At 39.6% G+C, this 27171-nt stretch overlaps 3 protein-coding genes across 9 annotated transcripts; 1 reads left to right on the top strand and 2 right to left on the bottom strand.

Moving 5' to 3' along the window:
- Positions 1-1321: 1321 nt before the first annotated feature.
- Positions 1322-7411, top strand: LOC117828007 (shugoshin 1-like). 4 transcript variants are annotated; one of them, XM_034704943.1, is made up of 10 exons: positions 1322-1487; positions 1598-1799; positions 3844-4043; positions 4170-4222; positions 4308-4372; positions 4469-5323; positions 5424-5555; positions 6183-6344; positions 6569-6689; positions 6795-7411. In XM_034704943.1, the coding sequence occupies exons 2-10, from the start codon at positions 1655-1657 to the stop codon at positions 6952-6954; spliced, it is 1893 nt and encodes a 630-aa protein (XP_034560834.1). In that variant the 5' UTR covers positions 1322-1487; positions 1598-1654; the 3' UTR covers positions 6955-7411. The 4 variants fall into 4 exon arrangements, with proteins under 4 accessions (XP_034560834.1, XP_034560835.1, XP_034560832.1 ...); XM_034704944.1 differs by having other exon boundaries at positions 6593-6689; XM_034704941.1 differs by having other exon boundaries at positions 1323-1487; positions 6500-6689.
- A 43-nt stretch (positions 7412-7454) lies between these two features.
- kat2b (K(lysine) acetyltransferase 2B) lies at positions 7455-17923 on the bottom strand. Its single transcript, XM_034704940.1, has 18 exons — positions 17397-17923; positions 16185-16311; positions 14235-14380; positions 14057-14143; positions 13752-13933; positions 13477-13668; positions 13178-13281; positions 12922-13047; positions 12224-12357; positions 11847-12055; positions 11643-11769; positions 11443-11553; positions 10056-10199; positions 9838-9952; positions 9704-9734; positions 9541-9604; positions 9368-9452; positions 7455-8879 (listed from the first exon to the last, which is right to left on the bottom strand). The coding sequence occupies exons 1-18, from the start codon at positions 17595-17597 to the stop codon at positions 8686-8688; spliced, it is 2379 nt and encodes a 792-aa protein (XP_034560831.1). The 5' UTR covers positions 17598-17923; the 3' UTR covers positions 7455-8685.
- A 415-nt stretch (positions 17924-18338) lies between these two features.
- rab5aa (RAB5A, member RAS oncogene family, a) lies at positions 18339-26160 on the bottom strand. Of its 4 annotated transcripts, none has more exons than XM_034704946.1 (6): positions 25969-26160; positions 22229-22446; positions 21708-21859; positions 21361-21483; positions 20869-20962; positions 18339-20669 (listed from the first exon to the last, which is right to left on the bottom strand). In XM_034704946.1, exons 2-6 carry the CDS (start codon positions 22392-22394, stop codon positions 20554-20556), a joined length of 651 nt encoding a protein of 216 aa, XP_034560837.1. In that variant the 5' UTR covers positions 22395-22446; positions 25969-26160; the 3' UTR covers positions 18339-20553. The 4 variants fall into 4 exon arrangements, with proteins under 4 accessions (XP_034560837.1, XP_034560839.1, XP_034560836.1 ...); XM_034704948.1 differs by having other exon boundaries at positions 22229-22449; positions 26021-26159; XM_034704945.1 differs by having other exon boundaries at positions 22229-22449; positions 25969-26159.
- Between the last annotated feature and the right edge of the window lie 1011 nt (positions 26161-27171).

A 27171-nucleotide genomic window follows, 5' to 3' on the forward strand; every position in this document is an offset into this window, starting at 1 on the left:
TGCTACATTTCCTTGCTTATGCAATATAAAGCAAAACTCCAGATGAAAACATATAAAGCTGGAAATGTTGGTGAGAAAAGTGAGATCAATCAAGAACTGTCCATCGCCTTCACTCAAGAGTCCTGCCCTGTTTTGCAGCAAAATCACCTTGCCGAAATAGTTCATTTTTGTTGGTGACACAGACAACACCCAACCTTGCGCAAACCCCCTTTCTGTAGCCTCAATGTGTCATTCAGCTTGGCCTCTCATCCAACAGAAGGTGCAAATGGGTGTTACATTAGTTGCAGGGCTGTGCAGGAAAGGTGCAGATTTCTCCCCTGCACCCTGCCAAGTAAGACTGTTAGGAAAATAAATGAGATCATCATGAGGTTGTCAGTGTAATTTAGTAGGCTAGTTAGAGAACATTTAGTGAGCAAAACCTCGGAAGAGTAAAAAATGGGCACTTGTGACACTGAAGCAGTGTGGCTTTAAGGAAGTTGTGTGTTACGCTTGAATGCATCTTTGTGGAACCTTTAGGGATCCCCAAAAAGCAAGCAAGCTTAGATAGATAGATAGATAGATAGATAGATAGATAGATAGATAGATAGATAGATAGATAGATAGATAGATAGATAGATAGATAGATAGATAGAATACAATACAATACAATACAATATATTTATTGTCATTGTATCAGATACAATCACATAAAGTGTGCAACTCTCCATCAGTGCAACATTAAGAAAGCACAATGATGAGCAATATGTAATTAGTAATATGGTTTCAAAAGAGCAATAAGTTTTAGAAAACTTCGAGGAATACAATTCAACTATGCTGTCAGAGGGCTTAGATTAACACAGTTATCAGCTCTATACACATGCAGCAGACCACTTTGCAGTGCACAGCTCAAGCTCTTATCTTCACTCAATTTTGAATACTCAATTAGCCATTTTGGAACAGCTGAGTGGGCTTGACCCAATGATAAGCATTTGTCTAATTTCCATTTTTAACTGAATTTACAAAAACTTCCATTACTCAGTCGTGCATTTTCTCTACTTAGCTGTATTTGTTTCCAGCAGACAAACAGACAGACAGAAGAGGAAAGAGGTGAAAAGAGGCTGATTGAAACGCCAAGAATTATAATTAGATTTGTGGAGGGCTGTGTGGAAGCCTGCTGTTTAGTCTCAAAAGATGAGAATTGTGCAGACGAAATATGAATACTAAAACAGTTACAACCCTCTGCAAGGAAATGCACTTTATTTATTTTTTTGCTGTATATTAGCGCCATCTACCGAGCAGTCAGCGGTCCTACTCTGAGGAAGTGACGTGTCCTCACGCTTCAGCCAATCAGCAGTCGCGGCTCAAAATTCGAACGTCAATGAGCGGAAGCGACGGATGAGCTACGTAAACTGCGAAATAGATTGTTTTGCTGGCCAATTTAAGTCTCTACAACATTTTGTCGATATGATAATTAACATTCTGTATAACAAGTTGATGTACAAAAACTGGTAGGTTTGAAATTACGCTGTTTTATTTTATTCTGCTTGATTGCCGCAACATAGCAACGTTACTAGCACGTTAGCTCAGTCATTTGTTAAAGTTTGTCAGTATGCTTCAGTGTGGACAAGTTGGATAAGGTGAAACAACTGTGATCAAATCAATCAAAGACTGAGCCATGGTGAAGGAACGGGTCCAGAAGAAGTCCTACCAGCAGAGTCTGGAGGACATAAAGGAGAAGATGAAGGAGAAGCGGAATAAACGCCTGGCGAGTGCCTCAGCTCCGAGCAGAGGACGGTCTAGGATGGTCAACAAAGTCAGTGGTACGGATATGAGATTTTTATTAACGTTTCCCCCGAAGCTAAGCATACTTAGATAAAACATAAGTTCACAAGATATCGCCATGAATATCGCACTTGTTATGATAGACTGATGTCTAATGTTTACAAGTTGTGGATGCGATGGTCCTGAAGATTACAGTTTTTCTCAGATCAGATGAAATTCTCAAAACTACTTGTCCAATCTTCACATCATTGCATCACTTGCGCACATCAAAAAGCAGTTTATTATTTATTTGAACAAGTTGCAAATGCTTTAGTACATCAATGCAAATGATTATGTACAATTCTCTGCTGTTTCCTACATTATCAATTGCTTATGTCATGTTGATCAAAATGTATTATAATGGGTCTCTGTTGAATAGTCTCCCCCTCCACAACATTTAGGCATTAGTTCATCTCATAAGTCTTGACATTCAAAATGGTTGAACATGTTGTCAGAATATGTCAGTCATATTTCTGTACATTTCCATTAGCTATATATACACCACAATGTTACAATGTCTGACAATGGAAGGACAAGGAATTGGACAGGGTCAACAGCCAGAGAGAAGAAGAAGAGGAAGAGGAGTGAGGCTGTGTGGTGGAGGAGTTGGGAGGCAAAACAGAGGAAGAGGCAGAGGACATATGCACGTTCCTGATGAGATAAGAGCCACAATACACTAAGGTGTAACTTACAATTTACAATAACTGTCATCAAAACTTTAGCCATAGTTTGCATCAGAACGTCCCTCCGGAGTACACTGTTATATTGACAACATGACTAAGCAATTTGACTGTCTTATCCGTACACAATGACAGAAGGACTTTTGATGGCACTGACATGTTCATTGAAACAGATATTTACTTTTGAGAGATGAACTAAGGATTTTGAGCAAGATACTGGCTTTTGCAGGTAATCCATTATGTTTTGTTATTTGTACGAATTGTTTTGAGAAATGCACTTACTGTTTTGCAAATGTCGAGGAATGTACCAAAGCAACTGAGAAAAAAAGTAAAACAAAGAGAACAAGATCCACAAAACACTGTAGATTTTATTTTTGTATACATTTTTTTTAATTCACATTTAACCTCATACACATGACACCAAAACAAATAACCAATAAAACACAGGGGACAATTAAATTAACGGTAACACAAAACAACAGACAAACAAAAACAACTTATACAGACATTAACTCACTCCTCACACCGACAAGCTCAACTTCTATACTTTCATAATTTTTCTTCTTTAAATAAATGTTAGCTGTTAAAAAATAAAAATAGATAAAAATAACAGACAATCTTTGATCACAAATCAAATTTTGCACTATTCACTCACTAAAACCTGGGAACTAAGTGTGTGTAATACTTTACCCCATATGTTTTCAAAATGATATATTTTGTTCTTTTCAAAGGCTAATGATTTTTCCAATTTCCAATAATATCGCAGTATATTACTCCAGTGTTTAAGTGAGGGAGGATATGTAGCTTTCCAGTGTTTTAAAATAACTTTATTAAATACAATAGAGGAAAAAAAAATAACCCCGCTTTGTGGATATCTCACTCTTACGTTTGAGGTATCTTGAAAGATGCAAATATAAATATCGAAATTAATTTCCACTCTCAAAACCTCAGACAACCAATGCTCTATTTCATGCCAAACTTTCTGAACTTTACACTGTAGATTTTTAAAGAAAACCTTACAACATTTTAGCAAATTACCTTCAGTTCAGAAAAGACTAAAACACACCAATTCAGAATATTTGACAAACATATTTTAAAGCATTTAAAAATCACACAAAATGTCACTGCTTTCTCAGACCCCTAAAACAATTTAAAAAATACTGAATCTAACAAAACACGTAGACATTTCTGAAAATACAGCATTTACATCACACATCTCACAAAGCAGATAAAACCCCTCGAAAAACATTGAACACAACATTTTACAATACCGTGTTGTTATGTTATGTTCAAACTTTAGAGATAACATAACACGTTTTGCCACAGATAAGAAAATGACATCTTTTCCCATGTTTTCTCCCAGTGCCTGACTCCACTCACAATATCCTGAAAGGAATCCAGCTTAACAACAAAGCTCTGGCTGTAGCCCTGCAAGCTGAAAAGGATAAAGTGAGGCAGGCTCATGCAGTGATCCTACAGCTGAAAAGGGAGCAACAGGCCCTGTTTCTTCACCTGCTTCTGCTCAAGAGAAAGCTCAAAGATCAGGAAGCAAGTTCTTCAGAGGTACACCTTGAGAACTGTTGGTTAATTGTCTGTTAATTGTGTTTGTTGCCTCAGGAATTCTGTAAATAATTTTAAAATACTACACGCCCTCATTATGCAACTTTATTTCTCTGTGTGCCGCTTTAGATGAAGTCTTCCAGTATACCTGTCAAACCCCAACAATGTGTGGATCCAGAGAGGTATTGTTTTTATAATATACCAAAATGTCCAACATATTATTATAAGTTTTGTGGTTATCTGGACCAATAATCTCACAATTTGTAGGAAAAAGCGCACCAGCCAGCCCCTTGAAGAGCCTGTTCCTTGCAAAGCCTCACCAGTTTGTACAGGTACACACAAACTAGTCATATGATTATAATAGTCTGTTGCACTTTACTCTAAATGAAACTGTTATTATTCTTTTGACTTTCTCCTTTTCTTCACAGGCCCTCTGACCTCTGAAAAGAATGCACAGTCTGAATGTGACAAGCAGTCAACCCTGCCATCCACAGTGGGCGTGAGGCGTCGTCAAGTGGATAGAAGAAGCAGAAGAAGATCTGAGCGTGTGAGAGAAAGGAGGTCGATGAGTGAAAGCGACATCAACGAAGACTTGGGGGATTTTATGGCAAGTCCCATACGCTGTGAAGATGGGCATCAAAATCAGCCACAACATGCAGTGGAAGCAGGTTTAGCAGACCCTGAGGACTTTCAGCACTCTACCCCTGAACCTGATCCACCAAAGAAGACAAACCAGCAGAGGACTGGTAGGAAACAAGCCCAACAACAGCGACCTCAAGCTAAACCTGAACCTGCTTCTCGTAAGCTAGAGAGAGGTCGCAAACCAGACCGTGTCCCATTGAAGAAACCCTGGGAGAATTCGAAACCCAGAGCCCGCTCCAAGAGTCGGGACCGGTCAGCCACAAGGGTAAAAGCCGCACCTCCTTCACAGGGTAATAAGCTCAACACTTCACTCGGATTCAATGACACATTTGATTTTGACTGTGAAGAAACTACTCACGTCACGCCATTCAAGGCAAAGGTGGAGGACAATCAGCCAGCAACACCCATCACTGAAGAATCTTCACAGCCGAGCCAAACTGTAGCTTCACCTGCAGTTTACAAACAAAGCGGTTCCAGCTCATCATCTTCTTCTGAGTCCGAGGACAGTCTTTATGTCCCCCAGAAAACCAAACGGAGGCAGACTTCACCTGGCAAGACTAAAGTGATCTCCACTCGCAGAGGCCGGCGCTCTATAGTCATCAAACAGAAAGAAAACATCCCTCCAAAACACAAGATCGCCAGTAAGCTTTCAGGGATTCAACTGAGTGTTTAATTTGAGTTATTTTTTTATTTATAACTGTTACAGTTGAACAGCTTCATTGATTATGTTGTGTTTTGTAGTTTTTAGAGATGAAGAAGCGAGTCCTAAAGCTGCCAAGCCTAAGAAAGAAGAAGCTGCTCTCCAGGCTTCCCCTGACTTGAGCTTCTCAAACAGCCCAGACCCCGTGAGGTTGGAGCAGGAAAACCTGCAGGGTGAGTAATCTTTAGACAACAAATTGATTATTTTGTCTCTAAGAACAGTGCTTAAATGCTTGGGCTCAAACGGCACAAAGGGAACCGTAAAATTCCGAGGCATTTAGCGTGCATTTGTAATCCCAAAAAAGGGGCCATTGTGGAGCGGCACGACTGCAGCCCCTGCTGAGCGTCTCCACCCGGTGCAACACCTTGCAGTCAGTCAGTGGGTTTATATTGAGACATGTTTAAATTTAGAACACCACCCTGAGAGCTGGATGTAATATGAGACTGCATGTGTATCTCTAATTGATGACAAATTTTAAAACAGTGTGTTCAGGGCATTCTTAAGGATCAATTACTTGAGACTTGATTAATTGTTGAATAAGGTCTGCATCTACTGAAATTTACAAACAATATGGTGTGTAATTCCAACTTTTTATAGATGAAGACTTCATCAAAAGTATCAGAGCTTCATGTAGAACTGCTTTGTTTTCAGTCCTTGTGTCATGATCACCTGCCTGTGTGACATCTTCACTGACTTTTAGCAAAGGTGTCAGGTTTAATTGTTCAGACTATATCGAATGGCTTCTTTGGGGCTTTAGTGTTGATCTGTATTAAAGACTGTTGTGTGTGTCTGTTTTTCAGCGCCTCACAGCGGGGTTCTTGTGGAGGACTGTTTGCCTCCCGTCAGCCCTCTGGTTGAAGCTGAGATGATGAGAATAGACAACGTCCTGTCCAATTTTGGAGATTCCTCCTGCGAAGCTCCTCCTCATCAAACGCCGCAGAGGATCAGGACAGTAAAGAAACGTAAGTGTATTTTTCTTCTCTCAAACTCACTTATCAGTAAAATCGTATTGAGTGAGCACTGGAGAGGCTGATCACACTTCTTTTGTATCGTCACTTCAATTCACAACTCTTTGTTTTCCTGCTTCTGGATCACCTCTGTCCTCACGTTTCCACAGGTGGGCTTGGTATAAGGACAGGAGGGCGGGGCTTGAGTCTGTGTGATATGACCAATCTGTCCCCTGCAGCGTATCGTAATTTCTCCTGTGTAGGCTCCCGTCCCTCTGATGCACGATCCTCCACCCCTGTCGTCGCTCGTAAGCGGCGCTGCACCATGGTGGTGGATTACAAGGAACCCTCACTCAACGCGTAAGTGAACATAGCGATGCCTCTCTTACAATAAATGATCTAAGATATGGGCATGTTGTTTTTTTAAATGCAGAAATGCTCACAGTTGCCTTCTGATCTTGACAGGAAACTCCGGCGAGGAGACAAGCACACAGATGTGCAGTTCCTTAGCTCTCCTATTTTCAAGCAGAAGTCCGGTAGGAGCTCGATGCAGAAACAAAGGAAATCTGTGAGCTGCAAACAGCCGTTTGAGAAGTACAACGAGTCATTTGTTGGCTGTCGCTGAAAGTAGCTTCCCTCTTTGTCATCTTTGAACTCTGTTTTTGCGTACTGCAAAGTTTTAATTTAGTCCCTTTTAAGTGCTGGAAAGGTTTTTAAACTCTTGATATTGTTTTTCTATGTGAATATATCTTTGAGGAGTTTTTTCCATTTTTAAATCATTTGTGTCACCTTGTTGCTGTTTATGTTGCAGGGCATTAGTCACTTCTTCTACTATCACTATTTTCCTCTGATTCTCCAGGTAAATGGCTAGAGTAGAGGTAGCAATGGCTATTTCTGAACAGAATTCAGAAAACAGCCATTGGATATATTTCAACATTCTTTGTTTGTTCTTTGAAATCCATTGTTTTTATTATAAAGTCCTTAATATGACTACATATTGTTGTCTAATGATTTCAAATTTGTATCCTCTTCTGACCCTGACTCCATGTGTGATGTGACAATAAATACAATTTCCTCATTTGCATTGTTGTACTACCTGCATTAACATGATCAACAGACAACCAATAAGCCTTACTTCTGCTTTATTCAGTCTAGAAAATAGGCTTATACTATGTCATTAAAACCAATTGTACAAAGAGCATGAATTCGTTTTCCAGACATTACAAAATGTATTTTTTTTCCCTAAAGTCTGAAAAGTACAAACACCTTTTTACAAAACAGCAAAACTACATAGTATTGCACAATCTTTTCATTTATCTCCAAAGTATAAAGTTATCAATCTCCATCTGCAGGACAAAAATAAGAAAGAATAAATTAAGACCTTGTCTTTAGCATAACTCTTTTAAATTACAGCACTTAAATAAGAATAAACTCTAGATCATTGAATTAGTCCTTAGTCCACAGCGGTAATTTGAATGTAAAAAAAACCAAAACTATTCTCTTATTTATGCTGACTAATACTTGGAAAATAAAAGTGCATTTTGACAGACAAACTGCCCTATGCGGCTTGTTGGGGGGGAAATTACTTTTTAGTTCTGAAACAGAAAATATATGTTATATACACATTTAAAATATACAGTGGATATAAGTGCTTTGAAATCATTCAAATCTGTACAAATTAAAGTAAGTATTCCTCTTTTGGCAGGAAGAACTCATCATAGATGAACTTTGACCTCATTTACAGGAACAGAGCTAGATAGACTCAGTCACATTCCCCACAGTTAACACTTGGGTTATAATGACCTCTACGCCTATAATGACTACACTGTAGGTATGCTAACCGCGCATGACAATTCTACCTGAGTCTACTTAGAGGATGAGGCAGGCATTGAAGAAGGCAGGGGATGAAAGGCTAAAAAAACAAAGGAGGGAAAAATGGAGAGTAAGGTGTGTGGTGAATCTCGAATCAGCCGTCATCTTGTGACACGTTAAAGAAATCAGTAGGCTAATGGATGCTTTCTGTCCTGGTAATATGTATCACCATTACACTTCCCTCTGTCCTGTTTTTTCATGGGACTCTTGGTGATGTGATGAAATATGAAGACATGATGATTCCTTTGCTTGATGTCTCACAGGCCCTCCCTTGTGGCCTGTCTTTCAGTGTAAATATCAGTCCAAGCTACTGGTTCCAGACCTGGGCCAGTGTGTATCAAACACTGAAAGTGCTGATCTGGGCCTTTAAAGTGAAGTGTTTCTGAATCCTGCGCAGCCAGATTCAGGGGACCATTTCTCCACCACACAGACAGTCTGAGGGCTTATCCTTTTAGTGAGGTGAGGAGAAACTTCTTCCTCTCGTCTATTTCTCAATAAGCCCAGCTTCTTTGATCTTGGTGTAGAAGAATTTCTCCAGTAGGTTGGCACATTTGTAGTACTCGCTCTCTGGAGGGTTGTATTCACGGCAGTTGGTGAAGATGCGCTGCATGTCGGCCATGAAAAGCTTGCGTGTCGTGTAGTACCTGCTCTTCAGGCGCTCGCTCATGGTCTTCAGGTCTGTGGCATAAAAGAAAGCAAAAATGTATTCTGCTTTAGGAGTTTAAAGGTTGAGTTTGTATCTTACTATTCACAGAAAAGAGTAAGATGGAAGAGCACTCAGCTCATTCTTTATTTGATGACACTTATGTAGCTTTCTTTTATACAGAAAAAACACTGGAATGTGCTGGATATTATTTATCAGAAGATCTGCACTATAACTACTTTTAAAAGGCCTCTAAATTAAATTAAAACATTTTTAATGGAGAAAAATTAGACTACTTTCACATTTACTTCTAAGAAGTTTTAGGGCTGCATGTTACTGAGACAGGTCCTCGAACTTTATCTGAAAAGATTTACTCCTCTCTCTATTATCTTTTAGAGTATTTTTCAATCACATATTATTATGAACGACTAGACCTTCTTCCCCACAATACTAAAACCTCTGCTCCCATTTCAAATAACAGGGAATCCTGCTGACTGTGCCCTGTATATAAATGTATACATACCCATGGGGAAGCGAATTACTTGGTAGTACCCTGGTGCCTCCGTTTTTTTCACTGGCTCCATGAAAGGCCAGGCGTTCTGGTGACTCTAAGACAAGAAAGTAGTCTGGTAAGAATGAACTCAATGTACTGTATGTTGAAGGTATACTGCAAGAGTAAGTGTGTCCGTCCCTCACCTTCACATGTTGGAGGATAGTCTTTAGAGTACTGTACAGCTGATCTGGATCCTTCAGTTCCTTTCTAAAGTAAAATAAGATGCAGAAATATGATCCAGCTATCCATCCTGTTAATGCAAGTGAAGCACCATGCTGGGCTCAAATGATGTAGAGTCACACTTACCCTTTGCCCACAGGCTTCCAGCCAGTTTCACCTGTTAATGTTCAATTAAAGAGGTCATTAATTTCATACTTCATACTAAAGACTCCCAACATGAAATATATAAAAAAGAAGAAACATCAAACTAATTTACGTACGTATGCCAGGAATACTCTCAATTGGAATCTGCCGCACCCCTTCTTTAAAACAGGAGAGCCCTGGGTAGACTTTTCTGATCTGAGCCTGCTTCCTCTCGATTAGCTTCTTGATGATCTAAGGGGCAGAAATGAAAACAGGTCAAAAGGCAGCAATAAATAAGAAAGTACATTTTTTAAATGTAAAGAAAAAAAGAAAGATAGAGCAAAATATCACACACCTCTTTCTGTTTCTTGATAATAACAGAAAACTCAGTGTAGGGGATGCTGGGGTTGAGTTCACAGCCCATGAGTGTGGCTCCTTCATAGTCCTTGATGTAGCCCACATACTTGGCCTTGGGAACCTTGATGTCCTTTGAAAAACCCTGAGACAGAAGATGGTTCTTTTTTTAGCAGCTTTATGTATAGGGCCAGGCAACCAGCTAATGGCAGGTAAAAAGCTTAATTGTGTACTTTTTTTATTCCAGCTCATTATGAGACTTTCAAGATCCCATGATAACAAAGAACTGTAGAGAAAATGCCAAGTGGCTGTACTTCTTATTTTGAGGAAATGTGATAAGATTTAGAAAAATAAGGGATAAGTTAACTTTAATTCTAAATAGAGGAATTGAATTGACTGGGAACAAGTAAAATAATCTTGATATGAATGGTCATCTGGTCCTCTGATTTATTCAGTTATTTTGTTCTGCAGGTAAAAGTTATCATATCCAGATAAGCTGCTTTGCCACTGCAGAAAATTTTCTCATGGGCTAGGAACTTTTGAAGTGCATTTCCGCTGCAGGGACAAGGGTGTTTATATTAAACCTCATTAAAGGTTCCTGTTCTGAAGGTAGAATTTTCCATAAGAATAAAGCCTGATTTATACTTCTGCGTCGAATTGATGGCATAGCCTACGCCGGGGGTCCGCGTAGCTCCCGTACCTACGCAGAGGCCTACACACGTAGCTGATGTGCCCCTCCTCCAAAATGTAACTACGCGTTGAAACGACGCGGACTGCAAGCCCTGTGATTGGTCCGCTCGGCGGCATTGTGTTTCCCGCATTTACATCACTTCCGGGATCCCGGACATCAGTCGCACATCGGCCATGTATTTCATCTCCTCCCCTCTATTCTTCATGTAATCATGTCTGTATGTTAACAGCAACATGTATCAGCTGTAGATTAACATAACACGCTCTGAATCTCTGTGGAAAAGTAAACAGAGATCGTAGCGGGGCTGGAAGCAGGTGATTGGCTATCAGAGAGACCAAACTGCCCTCAAGCGTTTCGGCGGATAATTGCTGTGCATCACTGACACGACGCACAAGTATGTGGTGCTCATGTCCGCGTCAGCCCCTGCTGCGTAGGGGAGACGCAGAAGTATAAATCAGCCTTGAGGACTTTGTGGTGCTTAACATTCTGATTGGTGGAGTATAGGTTCTGTTTTTTCACATGCGAACTAATTTGTGTCACAAACCTCAGTGGAAATACAGACCGCAATAGGCTTGAGGAACCTTTAATCCCCATCAACAGAAGCACAAGGAACTAAAATTCTCAGGTATTTTTGGTGGAAACATGGCAATGAGGGTGAAACATAATATAATTTTCTTCAAAGGACATAACATGTTACCTGTTTCTTGAAGTAGCCAATGGCATATTCATCAGCATATGTGAGGAAGTTTAGGATTTCATGCTTTATGTGATACTCCTTCAGGTGATTCATTAAATGGGTCCCATAACCCTACAAGCACAGGGATGAAATATGCAAAAATGTAAAAAGCAAGCTCTCAGAGAGCATAAAACGCACAAAGCATAAAAAAGAACACTCACCTTGACTTGTTCGTTGGAGGTGACCGCACAAAACACAATCTCTGTAAAACCCTGCGATGGAAACATCCGGAAGCAGATCCCTCCAATCACACGGCCGTCTTTGATCAGTGACAACGTCTTGTGCTTCCTGTTAACAAAGAAACAGAGGTGAATTATTGTTCGTCGATTACATCTCTGAGTAGGACAAAGTACAGCTACACTCACGGATCAAAGACCAGCCGTGTGATGTACTCCTTGGGCATGCGGGGCAGCTGGTGAGAGAAAACGTTCTGGAGGCCGACGAGCCACATCAGGATCCTCTTGTTGGGCTTTTGGTTCAGAGAGTTACCGATGACGTGGAATTCAATCACCCCCCGCCGCTCCTCTAAACGAGCAGCTTCGTCACGTGCAGAGTGAGCAGACAGCAGACTGGTCTGCACAAGATGGAACGTGTGAAATAATAACCTTCTGTTTAAATGTTATACATTAAAATTACCTTTATTTTTAAGCCTTAAAAAGTTTGACGAGTATAGTTTTATCTATTCAGAGCTAGTTATTTGATTTCATGCTACTGGATTTCCAATCAAAAAACATCAGTTCACCTCAGGGATGGCAGCTGGGTCTGCGATGGTTGCCATGACTTCATTGATGAGTTCCATGGGGATGTCACCCACCACTCTAGGTCTCTTGTTTTCTTCATGGTTGAGAGGCTCTGAGGGTTTACGCTTTTCTCCAACTGCAACGTATGGACACAGAAAAAGTCATTCAGTTTATGTTTATTTATTTAGTTGGTTAATTTCACTCCTTCTCACAAGCTGAGCAACTGAAATATCATTTCAGAATTTCAAAATTATACGCCCACTCTGAATTTGATGCCAACACCACATTAAAATAGCTGGGGCAGGTTCATGTTTACAACTCTAATTCATCACCTCCTCTCTTACCGACACGCTGTAAGAATTAGGCAACAAATTGTTGCCCGAGCTTGTTGGAAAAACACACTGTCTTTTAGTTTGTTGGACACAGTTTAATTGTAAATAACTTCTGTTTCTTAGAAAAGTTTTAAAAGTTTATTTTTCTGAAAGCACCAGTTTGACTTCAACTAGTTAGATAGAGACAATGAATCTTGTTAGTTGACTGGGGATGCAAATGCCAGGAATAAACATAAATAAAAGTAAAAATAAAAAAAGTACAAGGCTACTTCTCCCCTGGTGTGACTTTTTAATGTTAAATACACACTGTTATGTAACAGTGTAGAGTTGTTGCAACCTTTGAGTAATAACAGGTTTGACTGTCTTACCTGGGTTTGGCTCGAGTACAGACGCTGTTTTCCTGGCAGGACTGACGCTGCCACAGGTGGAGGGATCCACTGATACGGGACTGGTGCTGTAGTATAGTGGCCTGGCCACAGGGGGCGCACTAATTACTGCATCCAAACACAAGAAAACAAAATTAAATTAAGGGATATTTCTTTCATTGTCTAGAATTGTTTAAAACTTAGAGTCTCTCTGCAATAGTGTGTTTCTTCTGTTGAAGTTGTTAGGACTGTGTGTCACCTGTGTGGATAGGAATTTGCCCTCCTGACGCTCCTGCCAAGAAGTCTTGGCTCCAGATGGGCGAACTGTGACTGTAAACCTCCTCCTCCAGCATAGACAAGAACCTGAGCCAAATAAAGCAACACAGCTTTTTCAAAAAGGGTTGTCAAGCATAAATGTTCAACTTCATAGTGCTTTGACACTGAGTATGTCGTATCTCAGGTGTGGGTGTCCGTGCTGTGCTTCAAATCTTACTTGTGTGTGTATACTGTAAATTTCTAAAAGCCCAGGTCGAACTGTGTGTTTGTTTGTTTTCTTACTTGGGAAAGTGTGTGAGAATGAGTGTGCGTTTCTCAGGTGGCAGCTTGTCTTTTTCCTGTCTGGCCTGCTCCAGCAGTTGTTTCCTCATCACAGTGAACACCGAACGCAACAACGTCCGGCCAAAGATCTGAGTGGTCTCGTACCGGGGGAGACTGTCACAGAACTGAGGGACATTGCAGTAGCAGAGCCATCTAGAGTAAAGAAAGAGTCAGTTTAAACACTCAGATTAAACAGATCTGGAACATACTTAAGGGGGATCCTTTTGGGCTGCCACCTGGTGTAGTTGGCTTTGTATCCCGCTGCATCATCGTTGGGAACCCTCTGGCGTCTCTGGGAGGGAGTCTCCAGCTGCCAGTAGTTGATCTGGTTGAGGAACATCTTGGCCAGCTCCATGATGGTTTGACGCTCTTTGGATGGCAGGTGGCTGAACTTGTACTGCACAAAATTGTTTACCCCCTTTTTGGACGAGGGGAAATAAGTCAATAGAAATATGGACAAACTAATATTCATAGCGCTAATGTGTTTTGAATATGGTTTCCTTTTGTGTTGCAGTTGATGCTCTCGTAGGCTTGTGGTTACCTGCTCTATGCTTGGTTTTTCAAATGGAGGACTCTCCTGCGCTTCTAACATCGGTTTTCCCATCTGCAGGATTGATTTCCTCAACAGCTGAAAAAACAACAAGTTGGTGCTCACTTGTACACAATGCACATATTGATATACCGTGCTTGTACATTATTACAGAAAGAGCATGGCTTACCTTGAAGAGGGAAAAGTAGACCTGTTTAGTGTCTGCGTCCTCCTCTTTGTGAACACAAGTGTAGAGATACTCCACATCCAAGACAATGCCTAGGAGTCTGTTCATTTCCTCTTCGGAAACATTTTCTAGATGGGTCACATGATCACCTGGCACGAGAACAATACAACTTGAAATTATTGTAACATAGAGGGCAAATCTCTTTTCATTACTTTGAAAATAAATAAATAAAAGTGCTTCATTTGTGAATGTCACCACCACAGACAACCCACACTCATTAAAGGAAATACTATCACTATTTCTAAAAGAAAAATCGGACTCAGTGCAAAATGTTGATCAAAACAGATTTTGATGTGTTGCAAAAAAAAAAAGAAAAGCACAACAAAACAACTAATTATGTTAATTTCCACAGGTTAATAACAAGACATAAAAATGGCATTCGACAGAGGCTGAGGCTCTTAGCAATAAAGATAGGACAAGGTTTACCATTTTGTGAGAGACTGCATTAGCAATTGGTTCAATCATTTAAGAATAATGTTCCTCAGCATAAAATTGCATAGGATTTTGGGGTTTCTTTATCTACAGTACATAATGTCATTAAAAGATCCAAAGAATCTGGAAAAAATCTATATGCAAACGAGACAGGATTGAAAACCATTACTGGATGGCAGTGATCTTTGGACCCTCAGGTGGCACTGCACTGAAAATGGACATGCCTATGTAGTGGAAATCCCTGCATGGGATCAAAATTACTTTCAATAACCCTTGTTTATGAACACAGCTTGTTGTTGCATACACAAATACAGGTTAAAACTGCATCAGTTCCCAGTATTGGGATATTTAGTGATATCTATGGGTAAAAACAGTCCCTGTTACCCCATCCTGTCTTTGAAGGGACGGTGGCCTTTGCAGACAATAAGCTCCTGTGATAAATGGTAAGTATGATCCTCCATTTGTAAAGTTTTTGCAATCAAGAATATCTATCAATACAATCACTGTCTTCTTGTTTGTCTTAAAACCATGCATTTCTCGCAGCCACTTAGTAATTCCAAAAGTGCTTATGTTGCTAATTTGTCCATTCTGTGGCTACTGTAGAAACATAGCTGTGCAAGGTGGTGGCCTCTGTGGATGGGGACCTGCTCCTACGCAGATACAAAAGGCTATTCTAAGTTAAGAAAAACAGAACTAACTTTATATTCAGGTAATTATATGCTAATATATCATGCAAATCAAAGTTTGACATTCTTGGAAATCAGTGTGTGGGCATATGTGTAAGTGCCCATGGCATAGGCAGCTTACGCATCTGGGAAGGTACTTAATGCTAATGATATAGACAGGTTTCGGGTTAACATATGTTGCCATCCAGACAATGCTTTTTTCAGGAAAAACCATGCATATTTCAGGAAGGTAAGGACAAATCACATTCTGCACATATTACGACAGAGTGGTTCCTTAGTGTAGGAGTCCAGGTGCTAAACTGGCTTGCCTGCAGTCTTGACTTGTCAACCATTAAAAACATCTGGTGCACCATGGAACGAAAAATACAACAAAAGAGACCCCGAGCTGTTGAGCAACTGAAATCCAATATCAGGCAAGAAAGGGACAACATTTCACTTTCAAAACAGCAGAAACTGGTCACCTCGGTCTCAAAACATTTACAGTGTTTTTGAAAGAAAAGGTGACGCAACACAATGGTATACATGTCCCTGTCTCAACTTGTTTGAAATGGGCTGCTTGCATCAAATCAAAATGAGCATATATAATTTTCAGAAAACTATAATGTTTTCAGTTTTCTATGATGTCTTTACTCTATTTCAATGAAATAAAAGCTGTAAGTGTTTTGCAAACCATACATTTTTTTTTAATATTTCTGTTTTTATCAACAATTTTTAGTGTTCCACGTTTTTTGGCAATTGAGGTTGTAAATATTAAACCAGATAATGGCTGACTTACCCAATGTGTGAGAGCAGCTCCGGCAGGGCTCCTGCAGGTTGACTGTGTTGGACTGCTGGTCCGTCCGAGGAGGTGTAGGAGGGGGGTTCTGACTTTTCCAGCCGTTACACTTACAGGCTCCCTCAGCCTGGGGCACAAACAAAAGCATGGTTTTAATCAGTAAAGGCAGGACTAAAGACTTATCCAAAATAAACAGCAAAAGCACTTATCTTTGTAATGTAGAATTTTATTTAAATATAATGGTATGTGGGCCTTAATTGTTTCTAATGTATACTATGTATGGGGTAAGTAAAATGATGGCATTTTTATCTTTTCATCATTATTTGATTTGCTTTGATATCATACAAAGACTATTCATATTTAAATTTGCAAAGTTAGACAGTTATAACTGCTATATAATTTATGACAGTAGTCCCAAAAAAAGTTAACAGTGTTGACACAGAACGTTTTTCTACAGTATTTGTTATACTGTACGTTTGCCAAAGCAGCTTAAAATGTATGACATGGCAGTGCAGCATTAGTTAATGTTTATTTGTCATGACTGACTTTATAAAAATGTAGGGAGGTGAGGTGGGGTGAAGAGGCCTGTCACCGTCAGCTGGAGCTGCCCCACTGAGCATGCGCCTTGAAACAACAACAAACTCCGCCCCCCCAGCAGCTGTCACCCTGTCAAAACAAAGACCCCGTCCCTCTCTGCGGATGATACACTGCATAAACCCAATAAAATCCCCTCCATGTACCGCCATGCGCTGACGAACGGCAAGGGGACACTGGAACATTTCCTCGGGGAAACGTACAGCCCGCACACACATACGCAAGCACAGACATACACCCACACTGGGATGCAGCCCTTGTGCTCACAGCCAGCTACTCCCAAGTAGCAGTGCCAAGCCAATGTTTACGTTCACCAACCCCCCACCTCGACAGAAACATAGTAACATTGTTCAAACAGTGCATAGCTTGCTGCTAGTGGCGCCTCGCTAAACAGTCAACCAGCAAAAATAACACTTTGATTTACTGGATTATTAATAAAGATTTTCAATAATTGGATCGTGCATGCAAAATGAAAAAATGAAGTGCGGCAATGGCTTCCTTTGCTGCGCTTGCATTTTGTAAACTATTGCAACCAAGCCCAGGAAATACCCGTTCAAAAGCCTAATCCCTCCAAAACAGCCGTGTTCAGATACACAGCAATGTGCAAATAGAGCATACTTTGCAGGATGAGTACACTCCGAGTTTTTCCAGTTTCTTTGGCCGAGGTGAGGAGCGGAGTTGCGCCTTCTTCACGGCGATACGTGCGGATCCTCCAGCGGCGCCAGAGCCCTCCGTGCCCCCGGCTCCAGGAGCGGCCGGGACCAGGCCCGCTGCCCCGATGGCCGGCGAACCTTGCTGAATCCCAGCGCTGTCCGCCATGACTCACACCGAACCCCCGACGGCACCCCCGGCCCGGGAAATATTCGCTCTGCCGTCAGCTCTATTCCACAAGCGGAGGATCAGACATGGCGCTCATCCTTATTTTCAATTTCTCACTGTAGGCCCATTTTCCTCCGCTAGGGGACTCGATGGGATAGGCCGATTCCACTCCAATTCAGAAAGGAGAGGTCACTAAATGCAAGCGTTTGGAGGAAAATTTCAAGGTCGAATGCGATAGAAAAAATGTGGCTTTCTTGGCAGAGCCTTATCTCAGGACACAGAGACTGGTTGTTGAGGGTAGTTCAATGCAGTCCAGTAAAATTTGGGTGACAAAAAACAGCAAATACCTCAGAGACTGTACTGAAATAATGTGACTTTATAAAATAAGAACAGACAAAAAAATATATCTTTATTTATTTAAGCTTATGATCAAGGGAATAAAAACTTTAATTTTTATGGCAAGTTAAAAAGTATTTGTAAAAATATTCAATTGACTAATAATATGTGCCAGAAAAAACGCTGAGAGGGAATACTCTTCATGAGATCCAAGATAAATGTCATTTAAACATACACACGTCCACACACAGTCTGATTACAATAATAAATGATCCATTTTATTTCAGTATTTATTTGGTCATTACATAACAGTACTGTAAAATGCTTGCATTTAAATGTTTTTTGACTGTAATTAAATTTTCACTGCAAAAAAAATAAAAGAAAGAAAAAAACATTTACATCCTCATGTGTTAATTCATTTATTTATGGATCGCCATCGTGTCAGCTGATAGATGTTACACTGTTCCTACAATATCTTCACAAGGTTACTGAGATGCTATGAAGGGGGCAGACTGTCATTAAACTGTTCTGTTTTGTGTCTGACTCCTTTGGAGCTTTTATAACCAATGTATCGAAGCCCGAAACCTCTTTAAATAAAAAAAAAAAGTCAAATGTAAGAAAGTTATTAATGTTGAAAAATAGAAACCTAAATGTTCAGAGACTTTTTTCATTTGAGAAAAAGGTACAAGACAGATGACTAAATAAATGCAATTTCAACTTTTGTTAATGACACTACATACATTTAAGACCACCACTGATTTTAATTTAACCATTCATGTGAAAAAAGGAACAGCAACAAAACTCCAAACCCATATTGTAGCTGTTTTTTTTCTGCTCACTGTACAGTTTTTTTTATGATTATCTAGACAACTCCCTAGCAAGCATTAGTCCTGTCACTGGAAAAAAAAAGTAGACTACACTGCAACACCCTATTTACAGTATATTATTTATATATTTATATTTTTATATATATATATATTTATATTTATATCACACTGGCTGTAATTATGACAAGATATATTGATGAGCATCATTAGTGCAAGGCATGAGTAAGACAGACCTGTAGAAGTTATTCCGATGTATTGCATGTGTATGCGTGTGCATGTGTATGATGGGGGTAGGATAAAAAGTGTGTGCTCAACACATTAGGAAGCAGTGTAACAGACAGTGTGAGTTTGTGTGTGTTTATGTACAATGATGTTTATGTCTCTCAGGGTTTAAGGGGGAAGACGTCAATGGGATGTGTGTGATCATGTGTAAATGTCTTCACTTACTCACATCAATGAGCAGGTGTGAGTGAGTCTATGGATGAAATCTGTCATCAGCCAGCCAGCCCAGGCCCTGTTTATACACACTGACACACAATCGTGTCTAAAGCACTTCCTAATCAAGAAGAAAACAAAACAGACAAATAATTAAGTTTCAAAAAGGTGATTAAGAAGCTGACACAGGTATTGCGACTTGCTACCTTCACCTTCACTGTTCACCAGGCAGAAACCCAGCAGCGTTACAAAAACCCTAATGCAACGAAATGTTAAGACTGCATAAATCAAATCATCCAAAGACAGAAACCAAATGTTCAACAGAGGGATCGTCTTTGGGAATGAAACTGCATCAGGAGATCGGTGGGTTGGTGGGTGTCTGTTTTGGACACAAATGGTTGGAATTGGGGTATTTTGCAGTGCTGCACTTTTCCTTGCAGACACTCAAGTCACAGAGTTAATACTCTGAACCATTGCACAATGCCACTAGAGATAGCTAAAAGCAGACATGGCCCCCAGAAATGGAGGCTTATGGGGCTGGAAGAGTATAAACACTTATGCTGCTTTGGGTCAAGTGTGGGACGTAACATGGGGAAGACAAGGGAACATACAGAGAAGGGTAGACTCTAGGAGGAGTACAGTTAAATGTTTACTCAACTTTATGATAAAAAAGGGTCCCAGGGACAAGGGAGAGGTGTGGAGCATAGGGTGTCTCTCTTGTTCCCTCTCTACCTTTCTTCAGATTCAAAAGAACACACTTGTGATTTTCTGTGCCCCTGCAGACCAAAGGTCCTTTCTTTGTTTTTTTCTATTTTAGATCTTGTGAGTTTACAAGTATGTGCGACCATTTGTTTTGACAAAATCATAGTCAACTTAAGTTAACGGAAATCATCAAAAAGAACAAAACAAGACAGCTTTTAGAAATGCAGTAGTAAAGTCTCAAGCTATACCAGAAACAGGGAAGTGACCACTTCCTCTAAATGAAAGTCATATCTACACAGTGGAAGGCAGGGTGCACTTGTGTCTTTAATATCTGCTATCGGTAATCTATCAATAGTTATTGATAGCTGTAACAAATTGGATGGCAGAAAGTAGGGCAGAACGGTTTGGTGGCTGAACCCGGTAGCAGCAAAAACCATGAAGGAGGAAAAGACATAGGGTGAAGTGACGTGAAATGGAGTTGACTTTGTTACTAAAAACAGAAAAGGGAGGGAAGGGGGACATCTTTTCTTGATTTACAAATGAGAGAACTGGAGAGAAGAGTACAACACATTGCATTAGTAACCGCAGTGGCATTCCGGGCATCGGCCGCATTAGTTACTGCTATACAGGCAGGTTGAAGAGGGGCCTTCTTCACGTTAGTTACTGCAGCACGGAGCCTTAGCTGGCTGAGCAGCTTCTGTCAGGTCCACTCCCCGGTTCCGCCCGCTGTTTGCTCCGGGGGCCTGGGGCTCACTCTTCGGCAATCTCTTTGCTGAAGGGAAAAATTCAACAAATGTTAACAACAATAAAATAAATTACAAATTTATATGTGCAGGGTACAGCAATGCAATTATAGCAAAATAATAATTTTCATAAAACAACTTCAAAATCAAGGTGATTAAATAATTAAGCCTGTGCACATGTACAATAACAACCAGTCTTAATTCTGATCATGTGTGAAAATGACTCACCAATAGCCATAAATATTTCATTCACATTCATAGAAGTCTTGGCAGATGTCTCCATGAAAAGTAAGCTGTTGTCATCTGCGTAGGACTGGGCATCCTGTTGACAAAAGGTAAACACTCTTATTTTCAATACATCCAAACACATCTTCAAGGAAACGCAAATAGGAAGAAACACGTGTTGTTAAAACAGCAAGTCTTAACAGCAAAGTACAATGGAACTAATCCCTTTTAATTTCAGATTTCTTAATTGTTATCTGTTATCTTCCTCTCTTGATTGGATAGAAAAGCAGAAGAGAGGGAGGACACGCAGATACGCAGAAATGGTCAAACCAGTGACCAAAGCATCAAGGACTTTGCCTCTGTATGAAGCACCTGCTATACTAACTGACTGATGTGTTTTTGATGTAACCACTTATAACAGAACCATGTGTGTGTGTGTGTGTGTGTGTGTGTGTGTGTGTGTGTGTGTGTGTGTGTGTGTGTGTTTACTCTGACCTGGAAGTCGACAGCTCTCTTGTTGGCGAGGTCGGCCTTGTTGCCTGACAGAGCAATGACTATATTAGGGCTAGCTTGTCTTTGCAGCTCCTTCACCCAGTTCTTTGCTCGGGCAAAGGACTCCTGTTCAAAGAAAACAATGCTACAAGTCAACACTTCCACAACACTGGTAATTTAAAAAGATATTAACTTTCTAAAACGACACTTCCATATTAATAACTTGCAAACAGTTAAAGTACTCTACATGCTTATTGTGGGTATTAACATGCCAGCATCATATGTAAAACCACAAATCAAAGTGCCGTTTTTAAATTTGTATCAGCTTATTCAGTGGTAAATGAACATGCCTCGTTTGTGATATCATAGACAACGATGGCGGCCTGTGCTCCTCTGTAATACATGGGTGCCAAACTGTGGTAACGCTCCTGACCTGCAGTGTCCCAGATTTCAAACTTCACTGTTGTGTCATCTAGACACACTGTCTGAGTGAGGAAGGCAGCTGAAAGAAAGGAGGGGTTGGTCAACAGAATAAATATCTACACTGAACACAGACCATAATTCACCATTATAACCATATCAAAACAAAGCATTATGTTTTTCAAATGCACAATGTTGGGAAGAAAAGTTTATGATTTTTTAAAACTTAATTCGTATTTTTTTTTTTAACTTTTTCAAATATTTTTTACACATAAGTGTTTACTAGAAGTTTAAAAAATATAGCCTTACAGTTTTGCTGTGACAATAGTTAAGCACTCATTTTGCCTTGTAGAGCCAAAATCTGCCAAATGCATTCACAAACATACCTGTTTGATCTAAAAACAACTGGCAGCTCATTAAAGTGAGCCTGGTCTGTTGATATTGGGCTCACCTCCTATTGTGCTCTCCTGGAATTCATGGAACTGACCCTTGACGAAACGGAGCACTAAGCTGGACTTCCCTACGGCTGACTCCCCCAACAGCACCAGCTTAAACTGACAGATCTTGTTCCCTGCATTGGATCCGTTGGGTCTCGTAGCTCCACCGCGATTGGCCATGACCAAGTCAGATACGCGGGGGTCCTGTGGGCCAAACCAACTATCAGGAATTCTGCTGCAAAAAGCAAGAGGAAAGAATAAAAAAATGAGACTTTTTAAAGAGTAATATTTCCCTTAGAATAAGAGGAATAGGAGTCGACATTGTGTCTCCAGCTAACACATCTTTTTAAATGTCAAGAGATGATCAAACAAGCTTCCTCATTTGCTTTGTTTTGATATAAAGGACTCCAAAGGCTCAGAATAAAAAAAACATTGGTTTCAGATACAACACTCTAAAAGAAAATTAGTTATTCTTTGTGCAAAAAAATGAGAGAAGTAAAAAGGAGTCATCATTTTGTGAGGGCAGCTGGAGGCAGTTTGAAAAAAATATGGCAAGATTGAATTTGTTCCACACAAGAGAAAAAAAAGACAAACTAACTCTCCCAAATCCAAGTGTAAGCCTTGACCTTTTAAAGGCTATCTTCACGAACAAACTATCAATTAGTAGTTGGAGCTCTTACAATCATCTGCAGTGTATTATGAGACTTTTTATATTCTCTATTGAGTACTTTCGAGATACTTACCAGACCTGGCCTGCATGATTTGAGGAAAATATGCAAAAAGTAATTACATTATACTATTTTGACAACAATGTGAAGTGCAATAAATACAGGAATATTAAGGGGCTCATAAGATAATGGCTAGTCCAAATGCAGTTTTAAACACTAAATTGGTGCCACATTAGTCTGTAGTAGCTGATAGCTAGCTTGAAATTCATCAGACTGCATTACAATGGTGTGAAAGCTTGGCTTTTTTACAAGACCTTAATATTTAAGGTGAGCCTGTCTGTGCTTCTTCAGATAAAACCATTCATATTTCTTAATGCAATATATTCAGATGTCAGTGATGTGTTGATTGAGAATGCTCATATTCTGTTAAGGACGAATTAAGATGTTTTGCGCAGCCCTAATGAGTTGTCAAAATCAAGCTAGAGTGCAGCAGTTTCACTCTTTTTGTCATCATGCACTTAAAAAATCCTGGAGAGGCTAACTTCAAATATAATAAAGAATTCCCCTGTTACAGTTCAGTTTTTTTGTGAAAAAACTTTTAGTTTGTCTCCATTTCCATAGTAAAATGAGACATTAGGTATTGAGTTATGAATTTCATCTTCAAAGCAATAACAAAATTTGCATAGAAAATAAATTGAATCATCAGAAATGTTCTTTGAGTATACACATAATATATTTTCTTTCTGTTAAACTATGTTCCAGTCGTTTCAATTCATCAGTAAACTCTTTGCTGAAAGCACTTGACAAATTCAATACCCCAATTCAGGTATATTCATGTATTGGCTGGCACAATTTGTCAGTTGTGGGAAAGTTTCAGGAAACCTTGTTGAAGACACTGCAACAGTTTCAAGAGTTTCACCCACTGGCTTAACCCGAGTGTGTTACAACTGCTTAAAACCCTCCACATGGCTACATGCCGTGCATTTCTTTGTAACTTATTTAGGATTGAACTGCTGACAACTCTGTATTCGACAAATGACTGTTGTTGGGAGATAATGACTGCTTTTGTCTAATTTTGCAAGATGAATTTGTCCTGAGCGTGGTTCACAAAGTTTTTCCCTAACCACATAATAAAGCAAACATTTAAACTTGCATGCACCCCCACCCTACTGTATCCCTTAAACAAGAGACAGGTATTACAAACAGTGGTGGACAAAGTACACAGGTCCATTACTTAAGTAAAAGTATAGATCCTCCTGGTCAAATATTACTCCAATACAAGTGAAAATTGTTCTGTCTAATTATTACTTGAGTTAAAGTACCTGAGTACTTTCTTTTCAAAATACTTAAGTATTGAGTAGTACTTTTTAAAATATCTCAAAATGTATTTTCATAAAGCATGAGTGCAGTCAAGAATACATGGGTGTACATTCTGCAAGGTTAAGTTGATCAAGAAAACATTATTTCACATCTAAAACCTTTAACATGAAATATAAACGGCGACTAAGTTTCTACAAGAACAGACATGTTTCAAATATTCGTTGTTAGCTACAGACCTCCACATTCTTTCTAATGTTAGATGGAGATTTTTTGTAGGCTGTGATGGAGTTTGTCTGGTAAACAGATATTTAGATATCTATATTTATATAGAGATTTACAACATTACAAATTATTCTTTATCTCAAAAACCTCAAAAGTAGGTTTAAAATATGGCTGTGGTGCTCAGGTAGAGAATAATCATCCTTCTCGGTCATACAAATCATCACCACGACTAAATGAACGGACTGATCTGAATAAGGTTTGGTCTGCATTACTTCTACGCTCAACCGAGGTATGGCTACACCATTTAGACAAACCAAACACAAGTACAAGAACAGTTTACGGTCTTTAGGATCTTATTTCAGAAAAGAAAATTCATCAGCTGACTTCAAGAAAAAAGTAGTGAGTAACTAGAGCACTGATAGAAATGTAGTGGAGTCAAAAGTATAATATTTGCCTTTCAAATGTAGTGGAGTGGAAGTAATAAGTACCCCCCCAAAAGAATACTCAAGTAAAGCACAGATACTCAAAAACTGTATTCAATTAAATGTACTTTGTTACTCTCCACCACTGATTACAAATAGCAATAGTGATGCATCAGTATATGATGCAGACTGCTACATTTTTGCCACTCCTGGTTATCTAATGTTTACACTGAGAGAACAAACTATATACGGTTAGATTTCAGAAAATTAGCAACTGAAGCCATTTTCTACAAAGCTGTACTCCACATATACACATATATATATTAATTAATGGCTCTGCTGAAAGAAAACAAGATATAAAAGGGATTTTACTCATAAAAAGCTGCTGCTGTGAAAACAACTGCGTTTACTTCGACTCATGAAAAGAACTGTCAACAAACGAAGAGCGCTACTATGCTAACAACATATCTGGATTAGACTGTCGCTGGTTGACTGTCAACACACTTACTTATCTTAAAGGTGATCATCTATCTGTTTTGGCTTTGGAGGGATACACCATTTTTTTCAAAACATTTTTTTTGTCAAGCTTGTTAGCATACTTGCTGTTAGCTAACCCTTGCTGTCTCACTGGCTTGTCATGTTAGCCTCCCTTAGTATCTTAACTTAGAGAAAAGCACTTATAAACACAACGCAAGGCACATTTTGAATTCAGCTTGAGTTATCAGGCCAGCAGTTGCATAGCATGGTAGTGTTGTCAGTCTGAAATGTTGTTCTGTTAACAGGGATAGCCACCCCTCAATTAACAAACACAAACCTTAGCTTGGAAACACTGTTAGCATTCCACCCACTGACCTGATTCCACCCCTGGAGCTCTGAGTGTTCACAAAGTCACCAGTTACACACCTTCATACGCCTGGCGTTTGCTAATGCCGGCACGCGAGTCCAGTGGAGTTAAAGATGAACTCCAGGGCCCGCATTTCTGCTTTCCCCTCAGCTATCACACATCATCGACATTAGCTGGAGTCAGCTAGCCACAGCGTTAGCTAACATTAGTCGCCGATGACAACAGAGCAAACGTTAGCGTTAGCCAGTCAACTTGTCGATTCATGTCAAGTACGCTACCTGAGAGCCAGACGGTGTTTACAACTTGAGATACCACGGCAGTAGTACGTACACACGGGGCCCAGGACACTATGGTGAGATGGTAATAGGGAACCAAGAAAAAACTCAACAATCCCGTCACGTCTCCTCCTTTCTTTCTTCTCGCAACTTCCCCTTTGAACCAAAACACAAACAAGCTCTTCCGCCCTCCGTGCCACGTCACCACGTCACACAGCACGTCTGCCCTGCTGCACTAATGAGTTTCACAGCCAAATAGTGCCAATTGATAGTGTTGGGCGTATCAATTCTGTGGTATGATCATACAGTCTATGGGTATGATATATCGATTCTCACACACTACTCATTTGAGTATCGATTACTCTAATAAAATATTGAAACTAATTAATAAAAGCGCATGTGTCACTTCTGATTCTTTTAGGGTAACTTACTCCAAAGTTTTGTACCGAAGAGGCTGTTTTAAGCTTTCCACTCAGAGAATTTAAGTAAAGGTTGTTAATTATTTATGTATTTTTCTAAATGTATTTCATTGTTTAAAAAGGATTTGCCAAAGGATTTGCATATTAAAGTTGTTAAATGAACATTATTTGTCATGGGAGTTTTTCTTTCAAACGTTGAAATATTTTTTTTAAATCACTGGAAGTATCGTCATCTGTATAGAGTATCGAATAAACTGCCAAAAAAGTATTCAGTGGCGTATCGAATCATAATCGTGTGGTATCGCCCAGCACTACCAATTGAAACCTGAAAGACACAAGTTTTAATGGTAATTAGAGCTGCACGATTCAAGTGCACAATTCGTACAAAATATTTGTTCTTTTTGTCCTGGTAAATTCAGACTTTCTCTCAGTCTGCTTCATGAAGTGGTCTCCTGGAATGGTTTCTAATTAACACGAGCCTTGTCAAGAGTTAATTTGTAGAATGACTTGCCTTCTTAATGTGTTTGAGACCATCAGTTCTGTTGTTCACAGTTAGTACACAATGGATAGCCCTATTTGACTACTGTTGTAATCCATATTATGGCAAAACCATCTTATTTCATAGTTTTGATGTCTTCAGTATTAATCTACAATGTTGGAAATAAAATATATGAAAATCATTGAATGATAAGGTGTGTCCAGACTTTTGACTGGTAGTGTATATTTCTAAATGTTTCCTTGTTTTTTACTGATCTTCCACATAAAGATATTCAATAATTTTTTTATT

Source organism: Notolabrus celidotus, chromosome 16 (genome assembly GCF_009762535.1).
Source record: "Notolabrus celidotus isolate fNotCel1 chromosome 16, fNotCel1.pri, whole genome shotgun sequence".
NCBI classification, from domain to species: domain Eukaryota; kingdom Metazoa; phylum Chordata; class Actinopteri; order Labriformes; family Labridae; genus Notolabrus; species Notolabrus celidotus.